At 41.6% G+C, this 26,046-nt stretch overlaps 1 protein-coding gene across 2 annotated transcripts in view; it reads left to right on the forward strand.

Moving 5' to 3' along the window:
• Positions 1-26,046, forward strand: part of Atp9b (ATPase phospholipid transporting 9B (putative)) — a 188,400-nt gene that overhangs the window by 57,817 nt on the left and 104,537 nt on the right. For both annotated transcript variants that reach the window (XM_032885744.1, XM_032885745.1), the window contains exons 7-9: positions 3,766-3,817; positions 14,689-14,783; positions 23,614-23,694. In XM_032885744.1, coding sequence (XP_032741635.1) covers positions 3,766-3,817; positions 14,689-14,783; positions 23,614-23,694 — 228 coding nt within the window. The remainder of the gene's footprint in view (positions 1-3,765; positions 3,818-14,688; positions 14,784-23,613; positions 23,695-26,046) is intronic.

The raw sequence follows: 26,046 nt of genomic DNA on the forward strand, positions 1-26,046 counted from the left end.
CAGAAATAGGCCCACCCAGATAGGCACAAGTCACTTTTGAAAAAGGTGAAAGGTATAGAAGCAATAGAAATAAAAGGAGACAATGGAAGATTAAAGCGGTGCACCACAGGAAAGAAGCCCCTGGGCTTACTGTTAGCTGTAACCCTGTGAGGAAAACACCACAGGGAAAGAAGCCCCTGGGCTTACTGTTGACTGTAACTGCGAGGAAAACACCACAGGGGAAATGGTCCGAGTCTAGGCATATAAATGCAGTTCTTAGATTATATATCTAAGGAATAATGCGTGCTACAAAAAATATAATTTCACCTTATTAAAATTCAAGTGCTTTTTGAAAGAACATAACGAAACTATATCAATAATAAATAAAGAAGAGGTCATGCATTTGAGAGGGATTGAAAGAGAAATTTGAGGCAGAAATCAAAGAGAAAGGGTTATACAAATTATGTAAATACAGTACTTATATATGAAATGCTAAAAAAAATAATAGTTTAAATGAGATAGACGAGGCCAGCAGGATGGCTCAATAGTAAAGGTAGTTATTGACAAGCCAGAGACCTGAGTTTGATCCATGGGACACACATGGTGGAAGAAGAAACCTACTATTGCAAATAAAATAGTAACAAAAAAAAACTGCAGTCGCTACTGGGTGCAAACATCTGAGTGCTATAAATCTAATAAAGATTGATTAAATTTCCTAAATCTGAGAAGTAAAAGATTTTCACCTGAGAGAATGGATGGAAGACTTAAGAAAACATTTTACCAAAGAGTTTCAGATGAAAATAAACACCAAAAACCCTTTTCAATAGTTATCAGGAAGATGTATGAATTGGAAGAGGAACTTTCTAAAAATGCTCATGTCACTAAATATTGACATCGCCAAGATGGTACAGTTATTCTGGAAAATCACTTGACAGTTTCTAAAACAAAGACCAAACCAGCCAACAGAAACTCAGTGTGAACAGGCAGTGACCCCGCAGTTAACTCCTGGATCTGGGGCTAGAGAGAGGCTGCAGAGATAAAAGAGGCCTGGGGCCAAGCCTGATGACCCGAGTGTGATCCCTGGACCTACTTGCTTGCACTCTGGCCTTCACATGAGTGCTATGGCTCATGCATGCATACGCATGTACGCACACATACACAATACATAAGTATTACTCCTGTGCCTTCAGCACAAAGATATATTAATTTATGTTGATACAGAATCCTCCGCAAGAATATTTGTATTTGCATTCAAGATAGCTATACGTCAGAAGTAGTTGAGCAGTCCTGAGCGGACAACTGGTCTGGGATACTGTGTGTAAGCACATCATGGCACAGCATGGGAAGGAAATACCAAGACTGGATTTAGGAAGTGAATAATCTGAAAACCCCATTTACATTAGCATCCAAAGGACAAAAGACTTAAAACAAATCTAACAGAGGAGCTCCTAAACTCGTAACTTGCAAAGTTTTAAATGTGATTGGAACATGTTAAAGAGATAACCCCCATGGATACATATGTTCCTATTGTCAAGGTAGCAGTACGTCTGAAAATGTTCCATAGATCCATGCTAGGTCATCTTAAAAACCTCAGCTGGCTTCTTGGTAGCAATGAACGCATTAGAGAATGCCGTATAGCATCCGGGGCCCAGAACAGCTGAAACAATCTTGGGAGAAGTTTGCAAATGTTGCATACTCATGCTTCTCTGTTTGAGATTACAAAGCTACAGTAGTCTTTACACTGTACACCTAATGGAAGTATAGTGACGAGACTATTAGAAAACCTGGCATTTATGGCTTCTTGGTCCCTGGTAGGTCCAGTGGACTAGCAACGTCTTTGGAGAGCCATCATTCATGCATTCTACCATTGGTGTCTATTTAGGTGGCTCCTTTTACTTCTGTGACATTTGCCATTGTCACTTGTGCACACATGCTGCTACATAAGTACCTGGGAGGAAAATGGGTTTTAAGCATAAGTACGTTCCCTGTAGACCAAGCCAATGACTGTGGGAAATGCAGTGTTTTTATGTTTGCCGACCGTGGCATTCTTAGCATTTTCAATGTGCCTTTCTGATATGTGTGCTTTAAGTGTGGTTTTAATATAAATACATTTCTCCAGTATCTAATAACTCTGTAACTTCTGTTATGGCTTAAGTGTCTTGCTGTAGTGTTTGGGTAAGAGCTTGAGGAAATCTCTTGTGTTTTCTTCTGAGTGGCCCTTCTTTTGCTTGTGAGTTTTCAGGCCTTTCTGTCTTGTGCTCAGCACCCACTGATGTATATGTTGCAGGCTTCAGCTTCTTTCCAGGCAGGCATACTTGAATAGAAGTTCCTTGTTTTAGGGAAGTCTAATGTAGTATATCTTTTCATTTAAAGTTAGAAGTTTTGGGTTTTTTTTTCCAAAATAATTTAGTAGTGATGATATTGGTTATGAAGCTTTTCTTCATAAAAGTCATAATGTCATTTGCTGATGTTTGATCTGCATCAACTTTTCGAATTCTGTTGTTTTGACTTTTAACACTTTAACTGTGATGTGAATCCATTCTTGTGTAGGCATCATCTCCACTCATGCCTGTATCTCCTTTTCTTAGGACTGTTTCTTGTAAGACTGTTTTTCTTATTGCCCACAGGGCTAGTTTTCTCATGAGTCTGGTGTCCTCATGTGAATGGGTCTACTTCTGTATTTTCTTGTTTGGCATTGGCACACTTGGCTGTCTTGGCGTGTCACTGTGCTCTAATGTTCTTTTCCTAGGTTATAGTTAGTCCTTGTGCATGTCCTGTTCAATTCTTGGCCGTCACAGTTCCCCAAATGCCTGAGGAAGACATTGTTAATCCTAAAGCCCTTAAACGTTGTTTATTTTAGCCCCTCACCCCCATGTTTCCATCTCTGTTGGAGTTACTGTGTTCCATGCGCTCATATAGTTTCCTCCTAATGTTTTCCCAGCTTTTCTTGTCAGATAATTATTACTTTCCTTTAAAAATACTATTGAGTTTTCACTCAGATTTTTTCTTTGACGTGAGGATCTGTAGATCTTATGTAATTACCTTTATTCTTAGTGTTAGAAAGGAACAGCTGTATCTCATGTCTCGTTTTAGCCTAACATGCATTTGTTTCATTATTCATGGATTTGAGAGTAAGGCACTTGTTTATGGTATATATGCTAATTTGTGAAATTACATGAAGTATTATTTTAATGGTATACTTTTCCTTTAGGTTGATTTTATTTCTTTAGTATTTTAATTCATAGAATTATTAATAATAAATGCTTGAATAGTGACTTGTGAAAGTTTAAATATGTCATAGAATTTTTAGTTACATCCTGTTCAGCTTCATTAGAGAATAAATAATTCCTCAAATTGTGGACATTTTCTATATTTGCTTATTCTCGTTTATTTGTTTATCCAAGGTAATGAATGATCTTACTGATGGTGTGCTCCTTGGTGTTGGCCACGGGTCAACCATGTCTATTTTCCCAGGCATTTTGGAATGAGTAGAATGCAGTTCCTGTGTGCATACTGTGGTGTGTGTATGGTTAAGATGCTATGGAAATAACAACATCTAACTTTTTCCAGACAAGAGCTGTGTAATGCCTTGTATATGGCTTGCTTTTATTTTACAAACACCTAAATCGTAAATTAAAATGTTAGTTTTTCATATGAAAATTAGAAATAATAACTATTTCAGTACAATTTTACTTTAAACATTTTAATTGTCTTTGTTAACTATTTCTACTATTTAATGGAATTATGGCAATCTTTATCTTTAATTAGCATTACTTCTTTTTGCAGAACCAAAGAATTCCATCAGATATGGTATTTCTTAGAACTTCAGAGAAAGCAGGTAATTTTAAATGATTCTTTAGTAGTTTTTTTAGTGTATTGTTTATTTGGTTGGTTGGCTTGTTTTTGTTTTAGACAGGGCATTTCTGTTTAACTGTGTCTGACTTGGAGATAGGCTGGCCTTGAACTCACAGAGGTATGCTTGCCTCTGCTTTCCATGTGCTAGCTTGTTTTTTTTTTTTTTTTCCGTTTTAATAGGTGAAAGTAAGTTCTCTGCCTACAATTTTTCTTAATATTTTAAAATTGTTTCTAAATGACATTTAACTACTGATATTTTAAAAGCTGTCTTAGTGTTTATAACTACTTGAAAAGTTATCTGAGTGAAATTTCATTCATAAAAATTTTTGAGACCCTAATTATTTCAATAAGTGTTACTTAACATCTGATTGCTATTTTACATTTTCGGTTTTATTTATTTAGCAAAGAGTTATTTTCCACTGGTTTTATACACAGAAATATATCAAGGAGTGCATATAGCTCATTTCTGAATTACTATTTTGATTTGTAAAACTAGCTGTTATTTTCTTTTCTATCCTTAGCATATATCTTACCTGTAAAGGATGGGATTGGATTTGGAGTTGATTTGTTAATTTGTCTACGAGTAAGCAGCATATTTTAAAAATAAGTCTTTGATTATGTGTACACGTCTGTGTGTTTGTGCATGTGAGCACAGTGCCTGTGTGTGAGCACAGTGCCTGTGTGTGAGCACAGTGCCTGTGTGTGAGCACAGTGCCTGTGTGTGAGCACAGTGCCTGTGTGTGAGCACAGTGCCTGTGTGTGAGCACAGTGCCTGTGTGTGAGCACAGTGCCTGTGTGTGAGCACAGTGCCTGTGTGTGAGCACAGTGCCTGTGGAGGCTGCAGCTAAAGACAGCCGTGGGCCGTCCCATGTGGATGCCAGGACTGGAACTCAGATCCTCTCTCTCCTAGAGCAGGGGCATAGTCTTGGCTCTTGACCAGTCTCTCCATCCCGAGGCAGCACACTCTTATGCTAAAGAGCTACTTTCTCTACAGCACTACAGAGTACTGTGGTTGCTTACCTTGCTGGGTCATTGCCCTCAGGAAAAAATTTATCCATGGTAACCGAAAGACTTGTAAGTTGTTATTTATTTTGTTTTGTTTAGTGTGCGTTTCTGTTTTACTTTATCATTTTCATTATTACTATTCTTTTATCTTATTTTACAGTCCAGTCGTTATCCCTCTCCCAGTCAGCCCTCCAACAGTTACTCATCCCATCCCCACACCCATCTCCAAGAAGATGTTCCCACCCTCTACCCCCACCTCACCAGACCTCCCCACTCCTTGAGGCCTCAAGTCTCTTGCGGGTTAGGCCATCTTCTCCCTGTGAGGCCAGACTAGGCAGTCCTTTGCTGTAGATGTGTCAGGGGCTTTGCACCAGCAGGTGTGTGCTGACTGGTCGATAGCTCAGTGCCTGAGAGATCTCGGGGTCCTGGTCAGCTGAGACTGCTGGTCTTCCTATGAGGTCACTCTCCTCCTCTCCTTCTTCTTACCTTTCCCTGATTCAACTACAGGGGTCCCCAACTTGACTCCATTGGTCGGGTGTAAGTATCTGTTCTGTTCTTTAGCTGTTGTAGAGATTGGTAGGTGTCCCTCCTAGTGTTAAGTACTCAAATGACAAGTTTTCCCTTTACTGTGTCTGGAGACCCCCAGCAGTTATCTACTCCCAGTTACTTAATACTAGAGGGTGGAGTACTTAGGTTTATCAAGAGAACTTTCCTTTTTAAAACGTTTCTACTTCTGTTTTGCAAGTACCATTTGGCAATATTAGGATAGTTTCCCAAGCATTTCTATCAAACATGTGTCATGTGGCCTCCTGTGTAGCAGGCCACTAGTGGGCTTTGTTCCTGATGTGACACTTTTCCAGTGGCAGCGCTGTGCAGGGTGGGAATCCTGGAGCGGCCGAGGTGCTTAGGTGAGGGCGTGTATGGAGCTTCTGGCTTCACGTTCTCTTCATCCTGCTCGGCTTCGTTTCCCGTGGTCTAACCTGACCTTTACCTCTCTAGTCACAAAAGCCACACTTGGAATTGCATAATGCCTTTGGGTTTTCTGTGAGACCTTTATTTTGATATCAGAATAGTACTGGCCTTAGCATCCACTAGGGATTATTCTGTCCCATCCTATTTTTTGGAAGAATCTTTGAAGAGTTTTTTTCTTTAAATGTTTGGTTCAGTTCATCTGTGAAGTGATTTGGGTCTAGCCTTTGAAGGTCTTTGTTTTGTTTTTTAATTTCTAATTCCTTGCTAAAGTACTACTCTGTCGTTTTCTTGAATCCATTTTTATGGTGTGTGTGGGTGTGTTTTTTTAACAACTTGTCTGATTTGTGGTATGCTATACTTATTCCCTCAGGATCTTTTCTAAGAGTTTCTGTAACAATAGTAGCCATGTCCCATCCTTCCTTCTTCTTTTTCCTTTGTTACTCTGGCTAAAAGGTTGTCAATGTCATTGATCTGTTGAAAGAACTGAGTTTTAATGATTTTCTCAATTGTTTGCCTGTCTTTATTTCATTTATTGGCATCTATCATTGTTTTTGGTTAAGGTTAAGGTTGATTCTGTACCTGTGGCTTCCTAAGGAAGAAAGTTAGATTGCTGGTTGGATGTGTTTAATGTGTGTGTTTGCAGTCATAAATTGCTCTCTTGTGGGTTGTGCTCGTGAGGACACAGTGCTGAGGTTTATGTCTGTACCTCTTACGGTATTCTCTCTAGTCCTTTGTCATTTCACCATTGAAATGACATCGTTGTTTTGTGATTCCTATGTTGCTTCATTCCACATTTGTGAATTTCCCAGGTTTGCTTTTGTCATGATTTCTAGGTGATTATGCTGTGGTCTCATTCTGACTCAGCCAACTCTGGGTCACAGCTTGGCATAGTGTCTGCGAGCGCTTCATGTGCTGTGCGAAGCCGCAGTCTTCCTGCTCCTCTGCAGTTGGTCAGCTCTAGTCAGTCTGCAGCGCTGGCCTTCTAACCGTGCTGCTCAGATGAAGGCGAAGCTCGTAACTGTTTGCAAGTGTATCCCCTGTGTTATGACTGTCACCCTCCTCACATGCTCTTTGTCCTGCTGTCATACTTGCTTGGCCCTCGGGTTCTTCTGCATTTCCTTTGCCCGTTGGAGCGCTGTGCAGCAAAGACCCATAGTTGCTGTTCTGCGACCTAATCGGCCTGTCAGAAGCTTTGCTCGATGCTTTCATGGCTCCTGTCTCCACCTCCTGTCCATTCACTTCCCATCAGAGACTCAATCCCCGTAATTACTGAGGAGGACAGAGAAGCCCTCACTCAGCCAGTTCCATCCATGTTTTTCTTTTGTTGAGACCCAATCTCTTCTTTACCTTGGACCCTGTCTTCCGAGAGGACCTCCCTCACAGGTTGATTGCTCTGCATTCTCCAGCTCCAATTCTTTTTTGCTCTAGGTGTTTTTTGTGCCTCTAGGCCTACTCTGACCTTTACTTGTACCCCACTTCCACTGCAGCCCTCTTCTGGGAGCCACTATAGTCAGTTGCTCTCCCATTTGTCTTGAGGGGAGGCTTTATACTTTTCTACTGCTGTGATAAAGCGCCATGGCCAAGGCAGCTTTTAGCAGGAAGAGTTTATTTGGGTTCATACTTTTCCAGGGCAAGTAGTGTCCCATGGTAGGAGGCATGGCAGCAAATGGAGGGTATGGTGGCTGGAGCAGAAGCTGAGGACTTATATCTTGAACAAATTGGGAAGCAAAGAGAGAAAAGGGGCTAAATAAGAAGAGCCTTTGAAACCTCAAAGCCTACCTCTAGTGACAAATGTCCACCAGTAAGGGCAGACTTCCAAAACATCACTATGAAGTGGGAACCAGTGTCTAAATACATGAGCAGCCTACAGGGTTCCCTGAGGGCCTAAGGGATAACGTGAAGGCTGCCTTCGTGGCCTCCTGCATGAGTTTTTCACAAGGCTCTGTTGCAGATGTGCCTACTATGTGCTCTGTATTTTTGTAGGGGGTGAGGGGAGATGATGTCCACATATGTCTTTAATAATCATTGTCTACTGGTAGGAATGCCACGGCTGATAACTTAAAGAATATAATGAAATAGAATTTGGTTAATCTCTGCATTTTGTTAGAGCCTTTAATCCATTTCTATATAGTATAATTATTGAAAAGGTAATATTTACATCTGTCACTTATAACTAGTATTTTTATTGTCAGTATAGAGAAACAGGGTTTCAAAGGTTTGTTTGTTCCACCATTCCTATTTGAGAGGTCCAAAAACCTTGGGGATAAAATTTCAATTCCCCTGGAAGCATACTGGGGAATTATGGGGAAGCCCTGACAATGAGCCTTTAGTGCCCTGACTTAGGGGGGCTAAGTCTAGAGCTGAGTCAGCTCCTGGGGCACCTATTGGAGGAGATAAACAAGGCCGTATCAAACTAACATAGCAACCAATAAGAATTATGCTTATGTCATCGCTTTGCCCCCTACCACTCATATTAGGTTTTACCTAACCCTTCTGGAAAATTCTCTTAGCCCTCCATGAAACAGATACAAGCCCCTCAAGTCATTGCCATTTTGATGAATGGTTGACCCCTGCATGTCCTAATTTCTGCAGTTACCTTTGTCTTTGCATACTATTTGAGTCTGGGGTCTTCTTCAGCGACTCTTGGACCCTAATAACAGTATAGACTTTACCTGCTAGGCTCTATGGCTAGTAGCATATTCAGTGTAATATGTCAGTGTGGTCGTCTGAATGAAAATTGCCCCACCCTGACCCCCACAGGCTTGTGTGTTTGGATGTTTGGATGCTTGTTCTGCAGTTGACAGAATGTTATGTTTGGGAGACATTGCCTTGTTGAAAGAGATATGTCATTGGGAGTGGGTGTTTGAACTTTGAAAGCCCATGCCTCCTGTCCCTGGTGACCCATACCTTTAATCCCAGTACTGTGGAGGCAGAGGCAGGCAGATCTTTGAGAGGTTGAGGGCTGTATCATCTACAGAACTAGTTACAAGACGGTCATGGCTACACAAAGAAACCCTGTCATTACAAAAACAAAAACAAAAACAAAAATGAAAAACAACCCAAATAGACAAACAAAAAGCTTATGCCACTCCAGTTAACACCCCTCCCCCCAGCCTCACCCCCCACCTCCCCACCTCCCCACCCCCAGCCCCAGGGGCATTTCCTGGCTAATATCTCAACATGTAAGTCCTCAGCTATTTCTCCAGCACCATGCTTCCCTGACTGCTGGCACATTTCCTGCCATGATGGTCATGGTCTCACCCTCTCAAACTGTAGGCCAGCTTCAAATTAGCACTTGGTTTATAAGATGCTTTGGCATGGTGTTTTGTCATGGCAGTAGAAAAGTATCTAAGACAGTAAACAAAATATTTGCGTTTGAAAGGTACTTTTACACATTATACATTATATTATTAAAGTTTTTTTTTTTTGAGGAGGAGGAATCTAAGGGCTGGAGACTGAGAACACCATTTTTAAAAAATTATGCAGTTCCTAATTATTTCCTCATCTTTCACTGCACCTTTGCATGGCCTTGGGACTAAACAGAGGATGAGTGGAGCATTAGCAGATGAGATATTTTGTGTTTACCTCAGATAGGGAGCAGCCCAATTGATGATTCCTTCTCCAGTCTTGCCCTGTGTCCCATAATGCTGTGAAGGTTGCTGTCTGTGGACAAGTGATACTCAGTATTTTGATGGTCATGAATTCACTTGAGAAGCTTAATTTCTTTGCTTTAGAAAAAATACACAGTATACATGGTTACTAAATTTGTATTATTTATATAAATAATTTTCTCTGTCTATATATATTTGTATATATAGCATGAGTACTAGTGGATTTGACTTTAGGATCTCTGTGTAGTTGTAGTCTGACTTAAGCTATTATGGTCTTTTTACAGACTTCTGTTTGTGAAATTCAAATGAAGAAGTCAGATTGCTTTCTACTGTGCCTTTCTTTTACAAAATGATTAAATAACTTCCAAATTTGATAAAATTTGTGTCATAGTTCCTTCCTTGTGAATTCTCAGTTGCAGAAACTCCGGGGTGATTTACTGCTCTGTGAACTGTAAGTGACGTCAGAATTGAAAGAGAGCAGTTGCGTGCACTTCCAGCTCCCCTTGTTCTAAGCTTACGGCTGCGTGGCTGCGCCTTACCTCCAGATGACCGGCTTCCAATTCAGAGTTACTCCTTCTCTTTGCTTTCTACTATCCCAACTCTTGATTGCTGGTCTTCATTTTGAGATTGTCACTGGGTTTCTGTATAATCACAGGTTTTCTCCAATTATAGCATTCTTGACTATCACTTCTTCCTCTGGATTAGATCTTATTCATGCAATTGTATGTCATACTGTCTTGTAGCTCATCTCCCTGGGGTACAGAGGGACATTTTACATGAAGGTCAGCAAAACTTTTTATGTCTTAGTAATTTACTCATGGTTCACTATTGTCTAGTTATTTTCAGAAACTAAGTATTCTGCTTTTTTTGTTTTATTTACTGAGTTTGTTGCGTTTCAATTTTAGTTAAGAAATCTCTGTGGCATATTTTTTTTTATCATAAAATTCTAAACTTTTGTCAGTGTAGGAGTCCTAAGTATAACACATAGTCTAGACCTACACAACAGCGTCTGGGTGCTTGTCAGTACAGCATGGAAGTCAGTGCATGGCGGCATATGGACTAAGTAGTAATGAGAGCATTCCGGTGAGCCACGGCTGGATTGCTTAGAATGTAAATGACGCTGCTGATGGATCTGGTGACGGATGACTTAAATTCCAATTAATCAATTGCTCCATCAGTTTCTTAATTCAGATCAAACATCTCCTGAGTGCACACAGCTCTTTTAGTGGTATTAGCAGAAGTGAATGCTTTAGAACCAATTTTCATCAATCTCTTATAAATGCCAATATCCTTTTCACTTGTATCTAAGTGATAACATTATAGCCTGAGTGTTTGGAACATAGTACAGTACCTCACTGTTCTTTACAGTGGGGTGAGGAGAGATCAGCGACACTGTTCTCACCCACATTATCTCTGTAGAAAGATTTATCTTGCCATCAGTTTAAAATTTTCATGCAGTCATTAAGTCATATAAATGATTTAAAAATCAAGTTTAATGACCGAAGATCTGATATTATAACTTCACAGTCAATGGCCGTTTCTCTTTTCTAGGACAGACACTGTAGCTCATCTCTCTCAGAGCTATTGGATATGGGAGCTGTTGCAGGTTGCCTGCTGGTGCTACAGGGTGACTTGTTATGCTGTGACAGCCTCAGCTTCCTCAGAGTCCCCTCACTTTATCATCCTGTGATATGGCTCTCAATGTGTCACATACACTAGCTGATCTTAATTCGAGGTCATTAAATCTGTCCTTTCCTGTCAACTCTTGTCAATTATACAAAATAAAATCAAGTATTCATAAGAAGTCTGTAATAGGATATAAGCAGACCAGTTTAATAATTCATTTTTACTGAGGTTTAACTAGTATCAGTTATAGCTAGTGCTTTCTGTTTTAAAAAAAAAAAATTACGTTCTTGGTGTTGGTAAGACAAGCTGCCCTGGGTACACTTAAGCTTTTGCTGTAGCCCTTTTCTCTAGCACACGAGTGACTGGAAGCTAGTAATCCTCACCCATCTTAGTCTGCACTCATCTAACAGGACACACATCCTTTCTCCTCAGAGGTCTTAGATTGCAGTGGGAATTGTGCTTATAATGGTCAGTGTGCTGGTTTCACTTTCACGTTAGAAGTGGAAGACATTTTAGAGCATCTCACCTGCTCTCATTTACAGAAACTAGAATCTAGTACATTGAGTTTCGCTTACTCTTTCATCAGAATATATACTCACATTGAAGACAGGAAAAGTTCAACCTTGAGTAAACGTTTGACTTTAGAGTCACCTGATGCACATTTTTTCTTTTATTTATCTTTAGTTTTTCTTATCAGCACGTGAAGAATGTCTTCCTTTACATAATCCTTTTGACAGTGGACAGCAGTTTGTTTACTCGATTATGCATGCATATAATCTTTCAAAGTGCATTTACTCTGGGGAAGGTCCCTTAAAACCCTTACAGCTGTTGATATACAGCTGTGCGTCAGAGTAGTTTGACAGCAATAATGCCCATGCTAAGATAATTAAAGGGATTAAAGAAAAGTAATGATGTGACTTTGGAGAAGAGCAGGGCAAAGTTCATACCTAATAGGGGTATTGTGGGAAATCCTAGAGAGCCTGGAAGCCAGCATTTTAAAGGTGGCAACAACCCAGCCAGAAACTCCTAAGAAAGTTCCTAGGTCAGGCGCACCCTGTGGTGAGAAGCTGTGTTTTTGCTAGGTTCTTAGGAGTCACAAGAAGGGATTGGGACACACTCCAAAGTATTTCCCAGAAACAAAAAGCCCTTCCCAAGGCCCAAATCAAATGTAGACTACTTTGAGATCTTATACCAACAATGATGACATTCTGCTGAAACCTACAGTGCTTAGCTCCTCCCCCTCTTCCCACACTCAAGCTTCTTGTCTGGAAACATTGTAAGTAACGTACAAACCACCCTTTCTTAGGGAGATACTCCAAGGTCAGTTGAGTGAGTCCTAAGGGCAGAAGTCTCTATTTGGATTTTACTGCCAGTGAGCAGGGAAGGTAGACCTCGCTGTAACCTGCTGCTGCAGCACTGGGTGTTGGCTGAGTGAGCGGCTGCAGCCTTCATGCAGAGCAGAAGCTATCCTTGGTGCCTCTGGACTGAAGGCTGGCAGGCTGCCAGGGTAAGACGGGCCGGGATCTGGTGAGTGAGGTCAGCAGAGCAGAGACCCAGGCCTTGTGGCAGGTAGTTTAGAAGAGATGGGGTGGAAGGACCCTGAAAATCAGTACTGACTATGTGAGCATGCGGGCATTTGGGAGGGGCAGGTGTCAGTGGTACTCCTTAAGGAAGGAGGGAAGGGCAGCTGTGGGGATGAGGGGGATGCAGGGTTTCTATGGGCCTTGGGAGTTGTTTGCAAGGTGTTTGTTATTCTATAATTAATTCATAGAGTGTAACAAGGATTGTGGGTTTTGTAACTATTTTATAATTAAAGTCTAAAAGTAACTTAGAAGAATTCTCTGTGATTCAGCTGTAACGTTGATGATTACTTGTTTTCACTTTATTCTGCCTTCTGTGGTGTTGGGGATTGAATGAAAGGTGGGAAGGCCTTTGCACGTACTTGGCAACTGCAGTGCCATAGGCTACATCGCTGTCTTTGAATTTGTTATGCTTTTCATGATTTATGTACTTCTCCTTTTATTGTTTAAGAATTGCTTTACTACAGGCTTGTTGTTGTTTGTATTTACATTATGGAAAGAATGCACAATTTCCAAATGAACAGTATAAGGTCTGAGCGGGAAGGTTCTAGTTTCTTTGTCTGTTCTCTTCTTCGTTGTATAGATGCATCTTATGCATCTGTGCTTGTACATGTGTGTAACAGTGCATAAGCATGGATTTATATATCTAGGTGTGCTTGTACACAGAGCACAGAAACTCATGTATGAACATGTATAGGTATCTGTGGATGCACAGGACTGCATTACATACATATAAAAAATACATGCACACAGAAACAGGTATAAAAGTTTGCAGATGTGCATATTTGTGGTTCTATAACCTCACAGACATGTGAACATACATGTATACTCCTTCTTCCTCTCCCCTCTTTTCCTCCCTGCTCCTCATGACAGTGTTTATCAACCCCTTTGAAGCAAGCAGTTGCTGCTGCAAGAGCCCCGCACTCTGAAAACGCTGATTGCAAACGCATGGCCTCTCTTACTCTTAAACAGACTCTCTCCATCTGCCACCTCAGTACGGCCACCTGCAGCCCAGAGTGTCCTCACACGCCCTATGTAGTGGACGAAGTCCTGAATTCCAGATCCTCTTGCCTCTGCCTCTCAACTGCTGACATTGCAAGTGCATGCCACCATGCCTCAGACATGAGTTTCTCTCTCTCTTCATCTCCCTCTCCTCCCTCCCTCAGTGTGTTCGTACCCCACTTTCTCCATTTGACAATATCTCCTAAGGATCTTTTCATAATGCTGAGGTCTTTGCTCTTTTGTCCTTTTAAAATTGCCACCTCTGCTATTTTATTTAGCTATCTCTCCAGTCCCCGCACAACCCTCTGTCATCACAAACTGCAGCGATGAGTAGTTCTGTGTGTGTCATTTGGTTCATGTGTTTGCTGTTATCTCTAGGATCAATTCTCAGAAGAGGGATGATGAGTATGGTTTGGGGTAATTAGATTGCTGTGATTCAGATTTTTCCTCTTCTGAAATTTGATGGGTTTGTTATTATGCAGTAGCACTTACCTGGATATTAGCATTTTAGCTGTGCTTGTATCACTGAACATTTTATGGTGGTCAATTAACATTTTATTAGCAAGGTAATGTCAGATTCAGAGATATTTTTGTATGTATCTTATTATCTTATCATCAAAACATAGATTAAAAGTAGAAATGACCTAGATAGCTTTGAGTAGTTGATATTAAACATTAATAGGCATGGGCTGGTGTTGTAGCTTAGTGGTAGGGCACTGGTCTAGCATGCTCAAGGGCCTGGTTTTGAACCATAGCATCATGTAACACACACAGAGATGCTGTCACCACCATTACCACTACAACAAAAGCAAGGGCACCAAACAAGACATAAGCGATTAAAAAATAGATTAGTGACTATCTTTTTACAGATTTATTCTCTGAGCCAAATGACGTCATCTAAAACCAAGGCTTTTTAAAGCTGTTTGTTCTTGGCACTGTTTAGATGAATCATTTTCCAGGTCCCAATGTGCCTAAATCTGCTTTGAAAATACTTAGACTCAGGAGAAACTTCCTTCAGTGCAGTTACAGATGGTCACGTTTTCTCCTCTACCTCCAAGGTTCATGTTTTATTCGAACGGACCAGCTAGATGGTGAGACCGACTGGAAGCTGAAGGTGGCGGTGAGCTGCACACAACGGCTGCCAGCCCTAGGGGTGAGCACCACTGGGACACTGTACTCCTTGTTTTTTAGCAGTAGTACTGGGGTGGTGAGGAAGTTTCCGTTGATATTAGTGGACGAATTTGAACACATTAAGCCTGTGACCTGTCAGTTTCTTACTCCTCGAGGCCATTAAAATGATGTGGTTTCTGGTGCACAGCCTATTTTAGGCAGTTTGAAATGTTCCTACTGATCTGACACTTAGGCTGTCTATATTTTTATCTGTCTTAAAATCTAAGTTGAGTAATCTGTAAAGTTGGGACAGACAAGAGAGTGTCGCTGGGAATTGTTGCTCACTTGGTAGCAGGTTAAAGGATTCTGGGAGAATAGAGCTCAGACCTTGACTGAGCCTAGTCCTTGAGCTAAGTCCTTTGCCCGCAGCTCTTCCTTCTGAGGACAGGCGACATGGAGTAAGAGGAAGTGGGCACTGCTGTGTTTCTTATGCTGAGGGGAGGGAGAGACAGTGAGACCACAGCTTCACAGCTGCTGAGCGGGTCCCCTTGCACTGTCCAGGACGCTGCAGGGAGAAACTAGAGACCGCAGGGGCGTAGGTGTTTGTGGATTGCGTAACTTCTAAAGCAGCTTCCATAGAGGTCACGAATCTCTTTTGCTAGTACACCTGATTTTCCCTTCCTCCCTTCTCTTCCCAACTTCCTTCTTACTTAAAACATAAAGCCCTACAGTTATAATAGTTGTTGTCTATGTGGTGTTTATATTTTTGTTTTTATTTATGTATAGCACCAACCTGGACACAGGCAGCTTTGTCTCCTTCCATGGTTTGCTGTCCTTCTGTGGACAGAAGGATTGAAATTGTCGTGAGAAGAAAGGCCTCTGGGGGAAGAGCAGCTGCTTACTACATAGCTTAGCATCTTCACAGTCCACCGTATCTTTGGTGGCTGGTGCTTTCTTCTCTGTGTGTTGGACTGTGGAAGTTAAATGGCTGAGACTTGGACAAATTTTGCTTTCTTGGGTATTTTGGTGTTGCCTGTATTTAAGGTAATTTCTAAATTGGGATTTGTTCCTTTTATATTTCCTTTGTATCTTTGCCAGAACCAGTTGGACCTTAGCCAGGCTTTCTTATTCCTTCCTGTATGATAGATTGTCCCATAGTCACTGGCATGCTCTCCTCCTCCATGATTTTTACCCCAGCATGTTAAAACTGGAAAACACATTTTTACCTCTGGTGCCAGAAAAATGAGCCTGGCCCATGTGAGGTGCACGCGGCTCCCATGTGAGGCACACTCGGCTCCTGGCCTTGAGTTGGAGCCGCCCTTTGCAGTTAGTTCACCAGCCGCTTCTGCTGGTCTGCCGCAGTGGGGAGAAGGGAAAGGAAACTTTACATTTTTAACTTAGTTGTAAAATGTAAACATTGAGAGAAGGCAGGTAAATAATGTCTTCCTCCCTTAAACAAAGCCTTAGATAGAATTATGGGGTAATATAATCTTAATGATTTTGTATTTACATCTTAAGCCATCAGAACGTTCTGGCCAGACATATAAAATTAGACATATAGAATCAGTGGGAATTTTCTTTTAGAAGATCTATCATGAGATGCAGAAGAAAAGATGTTGACTGGGTAGAGAATATGGATAGTTCATTGTTTGAATCTTGATTATATAGCGACTAGACTTCCATCCTTTGTGTACTAGACATCTGTGTTTCTTACTTAGCCATCTGGTCTTCCTCACCTTTGCCATTTCTTGTTGGTGTGTGTGTCATTGCAAGCATGTGATGCTTGTGTGTACAGTGTCCTCTACTGAGAGGCGGATGAACAGAACGTTCATCCTGAGAGATCACTTCTGTTCTGTTTTTATATAGCATATGGTCATCCACCATTCCCAAAAGTTTATGTTGATTAAGTTTTTCCATACAATATATTTAGATTTGTCCCTTTTCTTAATTCCTTGTAGATGCTCCTAACCTCTCTACCTTCCCAACTGCATGTTCCTCCTCTTTCTCTCTCAAAACAAAAACAAACCCAAAAATTAAAATTAAGCAAAAAAACTAATAAGAAAAATAAAAACCAATCACCAAAACTAAAATCCTACAGATAACAAGCAACCACCCAAGGAGAAAAAAGCAAAACAACAACAACAACACATGCAGTATATTTCGTTTGCCAACTGCTTCTGGGCCCAGTGACCCTGCATTGAAGAAAGCTGATTTTTCCCATTTTGCTATTGGGATGAAAACATCTCATTTAAGATTGAGTGCTCACAAATTTTGTATCCTCTGCACATTGTCCAGTTGTCGGTCTCCGTGTTCTGCAGGAAGTTCACATCAGTTGATGTGAACTCAGCCAGCCAATGTCTGTGGGTCTGTCTGTCAGTATGTCATTAAGAGTCTTCCTTTAGCATAGTAGCTGCTTTCCCTGTGACCTGTCTCGTCTCAATTCTTTGACCACTTTCACGGTGTCAGGTATGGGTTCATCTACGGTGTAGGCTCCAAATCCAATAGGAAATGTGGTTAGTTACTCCCAGAACATTTATGCCACTAGTGTACCAGTGTGTCTGGCTGTCAGGTTGCTGTTCTGTTAAGGGTTAAGAATCACTAAAGAATGACACCCCAGACTCACGTAGTATGCAAAAGCAAAGAGCCTCTATTCAGCTGAATTTCCTGCATGCAGGGGTCTCCCCGTTTGGGAATGGAGACCCCTAGTGTGTTCTCAGACCCAGCTTTTATTGTCAGTTAGGGGAATTCCAGGGAGGGCTGTGTGCCCTTTTAGTTTGGCTGGTTAGTTCTATCTCTAGGATTCTGATGGATTATACAATTGGTTAGACTCTGGAGACCTCCCGGGGCGGGGGGTGGGGGGGGGAGTGTCACATACTCAATCTAGCTACCTATTCTTATCTCAGGTCAGATGACAAGGTGTCCTCAGATTGGCTGCCTGTGGCTATGGTTGATTGACCACAGGTTCCTGGATCTGGGTTCTCATTTCTGGAAAACAGAAACTTAGGCCTAGTCTCCCAAACTGCCCTTCGTAGCCTGTCATGGAGTCAGCCTGGCTCTGGCTAAGTCCTCTCAGTTTAGTCACAGGGTTTGTAGATGGGAGACACTGGTGATTAATTTTCACCTCCAGTAGCATGCAGGGTACCTTGCAGCCCCAGGGAATGTTAGTAGGAGTGAAGTTTCTCGTTGGACATTAGTTAAATTCCTCCATGTTTGATGACATAGATAAGTGGTGTGTTCAGTAGGTGGGTTTTACTATCGGGTTGTAGACAGGAACCAGTAACCAGTGTTTTTAAACCTGTTGATCCTTGACACCCGTGTAAAAAGCCAGGCCTGCACTTATAGTCTATGTGCCAGGAAGACAGAGGCAGGCAGAGCCCTTGAGCTCAACTGAGACACTCTTTCCAAAAATGGGAAACTAAGCTACTAAGGAACAACATTAAATCTTGACCTCTAACCTCCAAATGTGTATCTTCTCCCCACCTTATTCAGAACCAAACATGTGATGTAACACTTCATCCTCACCTGCAGTTGAGGACCAGAGATGCATTTTAGTTTCTGTCTGGTGTATCTTTCATTCTCCTGATGTAACTGTCATCTCCCAGGTTCACTCCCTGTCTGCTAACCTAGGCCTAGTTGGAAGCTGCTAGCCTCTGTACAATCTAGTCTAGTCCTCGAATGTTTACAGCCTCTGGGACTTACTACTGAATAAGCCCTCCCCTTCCTGGTTCTTTCTAATCTCTGCCTGGCTGGCTTAGCACAGCTGCTCTGGTTCAGACCCCTCGTAAGATGACTGAGTCAGTCTGCCTTTTCTCTCTCAGCCTCACCTGAGGTGTCCGCTTGGCCTCATGGCTGACTTTGGCAATTTGTTCTAATCTGGCTCCTTCTCATTCTCTCGTTCATTCTGTTTTCACTGGTGTCTAGCTTGTTCTCTCTTCATCTATCTCTGGAAAACTCTTAGTAAAATTGCCTCCTCTGTCTTTCTGCATTGCTCCCTCAAGTGGCCTCCTTTTCCTCTGTGTTCCCATGAGATTGGCTGTATCTTATTCTGTCAAATCTTTCTCTGATCCATCACTGTATGCGCTAAGGTTGGGCCACACCACAACTAGAAACTATTCTTTTCAGTAAATAACACAGTCTCAGGGTTGACAGTATGACCACATATCCTGCAGCAGTCTGCTATAGTCTTTCATTATTCATGGATGCTGTTGATCGGGTGAGAAAGTTTTTCCCAGTCTGTTTTGCTCAGAGACTTGAGAAACTGCTGACAAGACTGCACTGTATAATGGGTAAAACCAGAGGCCTCTAGCAGAGTCAGGAGCAGAGAGAGAACTAATAGACCGGATATGGCCAGGGCCATGGAAGCAGGAGAGAGGGGAGAACAGTGGGATGGCAGGATAGCAAGGGATGGAGATAGAGCGTAGCAGGAGAGAGAAAGGAGAATGGCACTTGCAAATGAGAGACCATAAGAACTGCCGGCTTCTAAGAAGGATGGCAGCTGCAAGAAGAGAAGCCCAGGACCTGGAGTGAGTTTGAGGTAGGGGACAAGGTGAGCCTCTGTAGAATAGTTCCCGTGATAGACAGACACTGAGGGAGTCTGGAGGCCAGCGTGAGCTTTGATATGCAACAACAGGAGAGCCTTTTGCCAAGGCTAAGGGAAGTGACTTGCTTTTGAAGCTGGGAACATGTTTCACGAGTTCCTGAGGAGTGCTGCTTTTATCGTCTGTCCATAAAGCCTCCTACAGTTCAGTTTTAGCTCCTTTCTAAATAGTTGGGCAGACTGAGGCCTATAGTAACAAATGGGCATTATATTCTTTTGAGGCTTTTCTGTATCTTTCCATGATCCTGTGTTTTTCTCTTATTAGCATATTAATGCATAATGTTGCCTGTCTTTATACTGGCTTTGTTATCATACCACCCATAAAATGGGATAAATCTCATTTTCTCCTTTTTCATACATTGTAGCACTTGATATCTATTTATTTGCCTGGGAGCGGGGGGAGACTGTGTATATGCACACATATATCAAAGGACATTGATTCGTACTAGTTTTATTTAATGTTTTTTATTTCATAGTAAGGGATCAGCTGCCCATAAACTATTTTATAGAGTGTCTTTGCCTCATGTAATATTAAAATAGTTGGCATCAGATAAACACTACTGCTTTTTATGTCTTTGAACAGATTTACCTTTGAAACTATCTGGTCCTAGAGTTTAGCTTTCTGGAAAATATTTAATTAAGAATTGAGTTTCTTTACTAGCTATAGAGCTGATTGGATCTTTCATCAGTGCCTGATAATTCTGAAACTAGTAATTTCATTATTTGTGTCATTTTTGGGTATGTCTCTATTTGAAAAATTTAGTCCTTGTCACAGGTCACACTTGACTGCTTTGCATGTCTAGTAGGATTTATTTATTTATTTGTAATGCTGGATATTATAAAAGTTATAGTCAATGCTCAGAAATTTTTTCCTTCAGTGCCTCTTAACACTCTTGGTTCATTCAGTACATTCTTGGTTTAAAAACTTGTAGATCAACATAGTATTGTCAGGGCTTGTTCTGAAATGTCTTAGGATGGCTCCTTTGAGCTGCCATGATGGTTTAATCCCAGGCTAAGACAAGCTCACTCTGGGGTCTACTAATCTCCTTCTTTGCTTGAAGGTACCTCCCTCAAAACCTGACCTCTTGTGAGCTCTGCAGCTTCTAAAGAGGGTGATTTTGGGGGTTAACAAGTGCCTGGTCAGTTGCTTTCTACTGTGTGTACTTACTGTCACTGTGGGTGACAGACTCCAGTGAGTCCTCTGCAGACTTGTACAGTTCTTTGTTTCCCCCTCCTCCCCAGCTACTGCAGGCTTCCTTATCAGTTTTCCTGAGCTCAGTCTTGTATCAGCTGTGCCTCTCCTGCTTGGCATCCTCTCCTGCCTGTGAACTGCTGCTTCATGACAAAGGACTGGGCACATAGCTGTATGTCTGTCCTCCCCATTGTGTCCCTGTATGAATATGAATAGGGCTGCTTCCTATTTTTAATCCATTTTTACAGTTGTTTTTCACTGAGAAAGCAGGTCTTATATTAGTCGACTCAACACAGCTTAGAAAAGTCCACTAATTTTTCACCAGAAGCAAGTGGACTACACAAGATACATACTACTGCTCATTATATCTAAGTTGAAAACAGGCCTTTGTTTCTTGAGGCTTGGCTTGTTGTAAGGGGTTCCTGGAAGAATACTGTACTTGCCCAGGCCAGGCAGTCTCTCTGTGTCAGAGGCGTCATCTCTAGTCTCTCCTCTGCCGTCTTTCTTTCTTAGGACCATTCCTTCAGAAAATAGATCAGGGTCATTTTCCCCTGACTTTAATAGCAGTTTATCCATTGAACATGCTGTGCATAATAACATAGGAGAAACTGCCTCCTGGTTATGCTCGGCACCTCACAGTTAGGAGAGTGCCACGAATACCCTTTCCCATAGGGACATTTAAGTACATGTGTTTTGAGTCATTTTTTAATGTGAGATTTAATGTAATGTAATGTAATGGTAGTTTGCTGTATGGTCTACCAGCCTCTTAACGTTTTTCTAAAAAGTGGATACTGTTCTTTATTTCGTGCCTAGACTATACCTACTTCTATAGTCTACATTATTTTGAAGTAATTTCTATCTTCCATACTAAACATCTACTCTAACTAGTGTCTGTACAAAACACAACTCTCACCTCAGTGGTAATAAGAGATGGGTTATTTTCTGGAGCTGAAATTGAGTGGTTATGGCCTAGGAGCATAGAATCAGACTGATAAATTTTATGGCCCATGCTGAGATACCAGCCATAGGACAGGTCTAGTATAAAACAAGTTTATTTTGGGGGCATGATAAAGGAGTAGAGGCAGAGAGAGAGGGGATAGGGGAGGGGGGAGGAAGGGCAGGAAACATATGGAGACAGAGGGGGAAGAGGGGGAGGATAGAGGGAAAAAGGTGGGAGTGGGGGGAAAGGGGGGACAGAGAGGGAGGAAGAGATGGGGGTATCAGGGAGAGCTAGCTAGAGGCCAGTTTGTTGAGTTTGTTTGTTTGTTTGTTTTAAGTAACAAACCAGGCTCTGACCTGGCTGTTGCTAGGTAACTGTTAGGCAGAGCCTAGAAGAAATGCTCACACAGGCTATGTAAATTCTATGTTCTACTGTGGTGAGAGTTTCATGAATTAAAACAACCATTTCTTTTGGTGTTATTGTTTTAATATGTTGATGGTCTGGTCTAGAGACACACTGCTGCCGGGTCCTGTGAGGTGGGAGTGGGTGAGGGGAGAATGGAGCTGGAGAGACGCAGAGGCCGAGGGGTACAGGGAGGGGAGCAGAGCTGAAGGACAGTTGAGCTGGAGGACGGAGGGAGAGGTGCAGGATGGACGTAGAAGAAAATGAGGTAGGGTGGAGGGAGACAACAGTGGGTGCAGTGCTGTTCTCTTGTGATGGGAAGCATAGGTGGATATGTAAATCAAAACATGGAGCTTTATATGTTAATTATGTGTAGTGCATACATATGAAGATAGTTCAAAAAATCAGTATGCCATTTCCTGTCCGACTTTGACTTCTCTTTTCACCACCTTAGGAAGTCATGCTTTATTATATTCAGTGTTAGGAGGACGTTCTCTTCATGGACAATATGTTTGTTAATGGAAAATATATGTGATAATTTATATTTAAAAGTCTTAAAGGTACATATAGTGCCATATTTAAAGAGGTATACCTTTCATAGAATATTTTCAAATTTTATGTCTAATATGATTTGATAGGAAGTATGAATCATTATTTTGAGTGAAACAATTGTGTAATTCATGAACTGACTTTAATTTTTTATTTGGTTGTCCACTAACAATATTTCTTGGGAAAGAACTGACCTTCCTGCGTGGACCGTGATAAAGCTGGACTAATTTTCTGTTCCATAGGAAAGAAGTTCTGCTCTTACTGTGGGTGGGCAGTGTAGGCTGTCATCGTTTCCTAGCTTACAGTGGCACAGCGGTCACGTGTTTCAACTTCCGTGTAGGAGTGATGAGGTTGGAGATCTTTGTGTGGGTGACACTGCCAGCAGTGCCTCTCCAGGCTCTTGGCCGTGTGATGCAGTGAGCTGCTTGAGCTGCAGCTCTTTCCTTTGTTTTGTTTTGTTTTCTTTCTTTTCTCTGAGCCACTGATGTGGTCAGAGCGTGGGGCTTGGAGTCCTGTGGCTGAGGCTGCACTGCTGCACTGTAGTCCTGTGGCTGAGGCTGCACTGCTGCACTGCAGTCCTGTGGCTGAGGCTGCACTGCTGCACTGCAGTCGCAGCTGTGGTTCTGCACAGCAGTTCCCAGACACTGCAGACATTTGGGAAATATGCTTCTGGCTTTTGTGATCAAGCGAATTTATTAACAACCATGAGGCCCAGCAATTTTCAATAAATCATGACTTGCTGATTTATTTCAAAAGATCTATATAGCAGTAAACAATACCATTTACATTTAATTAGTTTTATTGAACAAGAGGCAATTTTATTTGTAATGAAACACATGTTATGATTAAGGATGTATTTTAATGACCTTTAAGTAATGCGAACAAATGTTGCCCTTGACCTAATAGCAGAGGCTTTCCTACATTATTGAGAACTTCGGAATGATTTTTAAATTATCATGAAACGCTTCGAATGACACTCTCATTATTGTGTCATTATTCAGTCATTTGATGTCTGATATAGTAAATGAAGCACACTCTTGTAAATGCTCGTGTGCGTGTGGAAATGAAGATTGTTGCTAGCGTGCTTTTCATTTCCGTGTATCAGAAGGTGGGGTGTGGTGTGGAGGCTTCATGTGTTGACAGTTATTGTGACGTGTTCGTTCAGTTGTTCATTTTTCTTTTCTATATTCCAGGACCTTTTTTCTATCAGTGCCTATGTTTATGCTCAGAAGCCACAACTGGATATTCATAGTTTTGAAGGAACATTTACCAGGGTAAGGTAAATAGTTGGTTAATATAAAGATTTTCATTATTTGTAGAAGTTAAGGGTGATGGCCCTTGGTTTAGAGATGACAATTCAGTCTAGAGTCCATTCACACAGAGGCTCTAAAGGAGGAAGCAGGAGCTGCAGAGTGTGTCACAGTCTTCGCTCTCTCGTGCAGCACCTGTGCTGGTGGGCCGGTCTGTGCAGGCTCCCATGCCTATGGCAGGTCAGTTAGAGCTGATAAGCCCCTGCTCCAGAAGGAATAGCGCAGTGCGGCTAACTCAGCCTTGGCCTAGGAGAATTGTGACAACTGTGGGGTGCTGCCCGGCATTTCTAGCTCCTTCACCTGGAAGGGTAAATATGTATTCATATGCATATACATTCATTTACACATTTCTTTACTTCTGTATTTTGATCCATGTATTTGTTACTACAAAAACTTGGTAAAGTAAACCTTGAGGCTTCCCCCACTCCCCCACTTGCTCATGCCTGTTGGGAGTAGAAGAACTGAGTACTCGATGTAACAACTCGGAACCGTTAGATTCTTAGTAAAGGTTTAGTTCTACTGGAGCATGGCTGGCCACCTTCCTGTCCCTTGTCATCACTTCCAAACCTACCTGCAGGTAGAGAATTATTTGACAGTTAATCTACAGGTGTGGGCGTGCGAGTGGAGAAACCTGTGAGGCATTCAGCACCCACAGGGAAGAGGGCTATCATGTTGCAGCTACATATTTACATGTGTGCTGCAGAGCTACATGCCAAGATGTACATGGCCAAGAAGCATGTGCACATGATGCTTTATGGTCTTTCTGTGCTTTTTCAAAATTATTATGAAAAACTCACATTCTTGTAAAAAACATTTTAGCATATAAGGAAAACTGCCACTTTAGGTGTCACTTAATATAAAAAATTAGTCAAGCCTTCATTACAGATCTTGGATACTATTTGCATTCTTCTTTTTTTTTTTTGCATCTCTCTCTGTCTTCTCTAGTCTGCATTGTCTGTCTGTGGCTTCCTAAATGTTGGGAGTAACTGCGAGACAGTTTTTACGCCCTTGGTGTAGCAGAGTGAAGTGGTTACAGCAGCATGCTTATAGCTCTGCCAGCCTCAAAAACACTAATAAACTCTTGACTTAACGTGAGCATTTATATGGGGTTGAACTAAGCCCCAGCTTTCCCACATGCAGAGGCATTATAGGTTCTCTAGGTTTGTGGTGGGACAGTTGTCTCTCGTGTGTGAAGCTCTGTATTCTATTCCCATATTTATGAATACTGTATCTAGGCATATGTAAAATCACTCTGTGTTTTTGGACAAGTTCAAGCTTTACCCACCACCCCCCCCCCGCTCCCCTGACACACACATATTCATGAGGATACACATATTTTTAAAGCATACTTATGTTTTAAACACTTACTGATATGATAGCCTTCAGTCACAACCCCAGACTCAGGGCCAGTCTTTGGGTTAGGGATCACATGATCCTAAGACACAAGCCTAAACTCAGTCGCAGGAGGCAGGAGCCTTCAGATTGCTGTCTTGTTAGATGCATACAAGGCACCTCTAGGACAAACAAAACCTTTCCCTTTGTAAATGTGGACAGTACTGGAAATGTTTTGAAGTAATGACTTTGTGTTCTGTGCCTTACATATAGATAAGAGAATTGTGAACCAAGTGTATTCAGTAGCTACCAAAATGGCCAAGAAAGATATCATTTGAAGATGGCTTGACAAATTAATGGAGAATACAAACCTGTAGCTTAAAATTCTATTTTCTTTGCACATTTCATTTATTATTTTGAAAGGTATGTCGATAGCAAACTATTAAGTTATAATAAAGATCCTGTGGAAATTATTGTTTTAAGGACTAATTCCAGCATTTGAGACACTGAGGTGTTTTTGCCCTTGCGGACATCGAAGCCATGTGCCGCAGTGTGTGCTTTCTTCCCTGAGTCACTGCCAGGTGCAGGCTTCTGGTTTCTGTGACTCTGGACTCCAGCAAGGCACCATAACCACAAGGTAGACAGTGGCATTACATTAAGATGAGATCCTCAGCTCATGTGTTTTGTCTCTGAGTATCAGCATGAAACTATGTGCAACTACTATTGTGCTGTTATCATTTTGGTGGCCGTATATATAATTAGCAACAAATAGCTTGTTTTTGAATTCTGCCTAATGAAAACTATCTAGTATCATATTTTAAAGGTGGATTTAAGGGAAGTTATGTTTCTCTCATGTGCATTACTAATAGTCACAGCAGCCTTTTCCCTGCCCACGAGCATATTTGTGTTTTAAGGAACAGCCTTTTCCTTGACAAAGTACTGGAGAGGACACTTACCATGTTGTGACAGGCAGGCAGGTGTGTC

The sequence above is a fragment of the Rattus rattus genome, chromosome 15 (assembly GCF_011064425.1).
Source record: "Rattus rattus isolate New Zealand chromosome 15, Rrattus_CSIRO_v1, whole genome shotgun sequence".
NCBI lineage: Eukaryota > Metazoa > Chordata > Mammalia > Rodentia > Muridae > Rattus > Rattus rattus.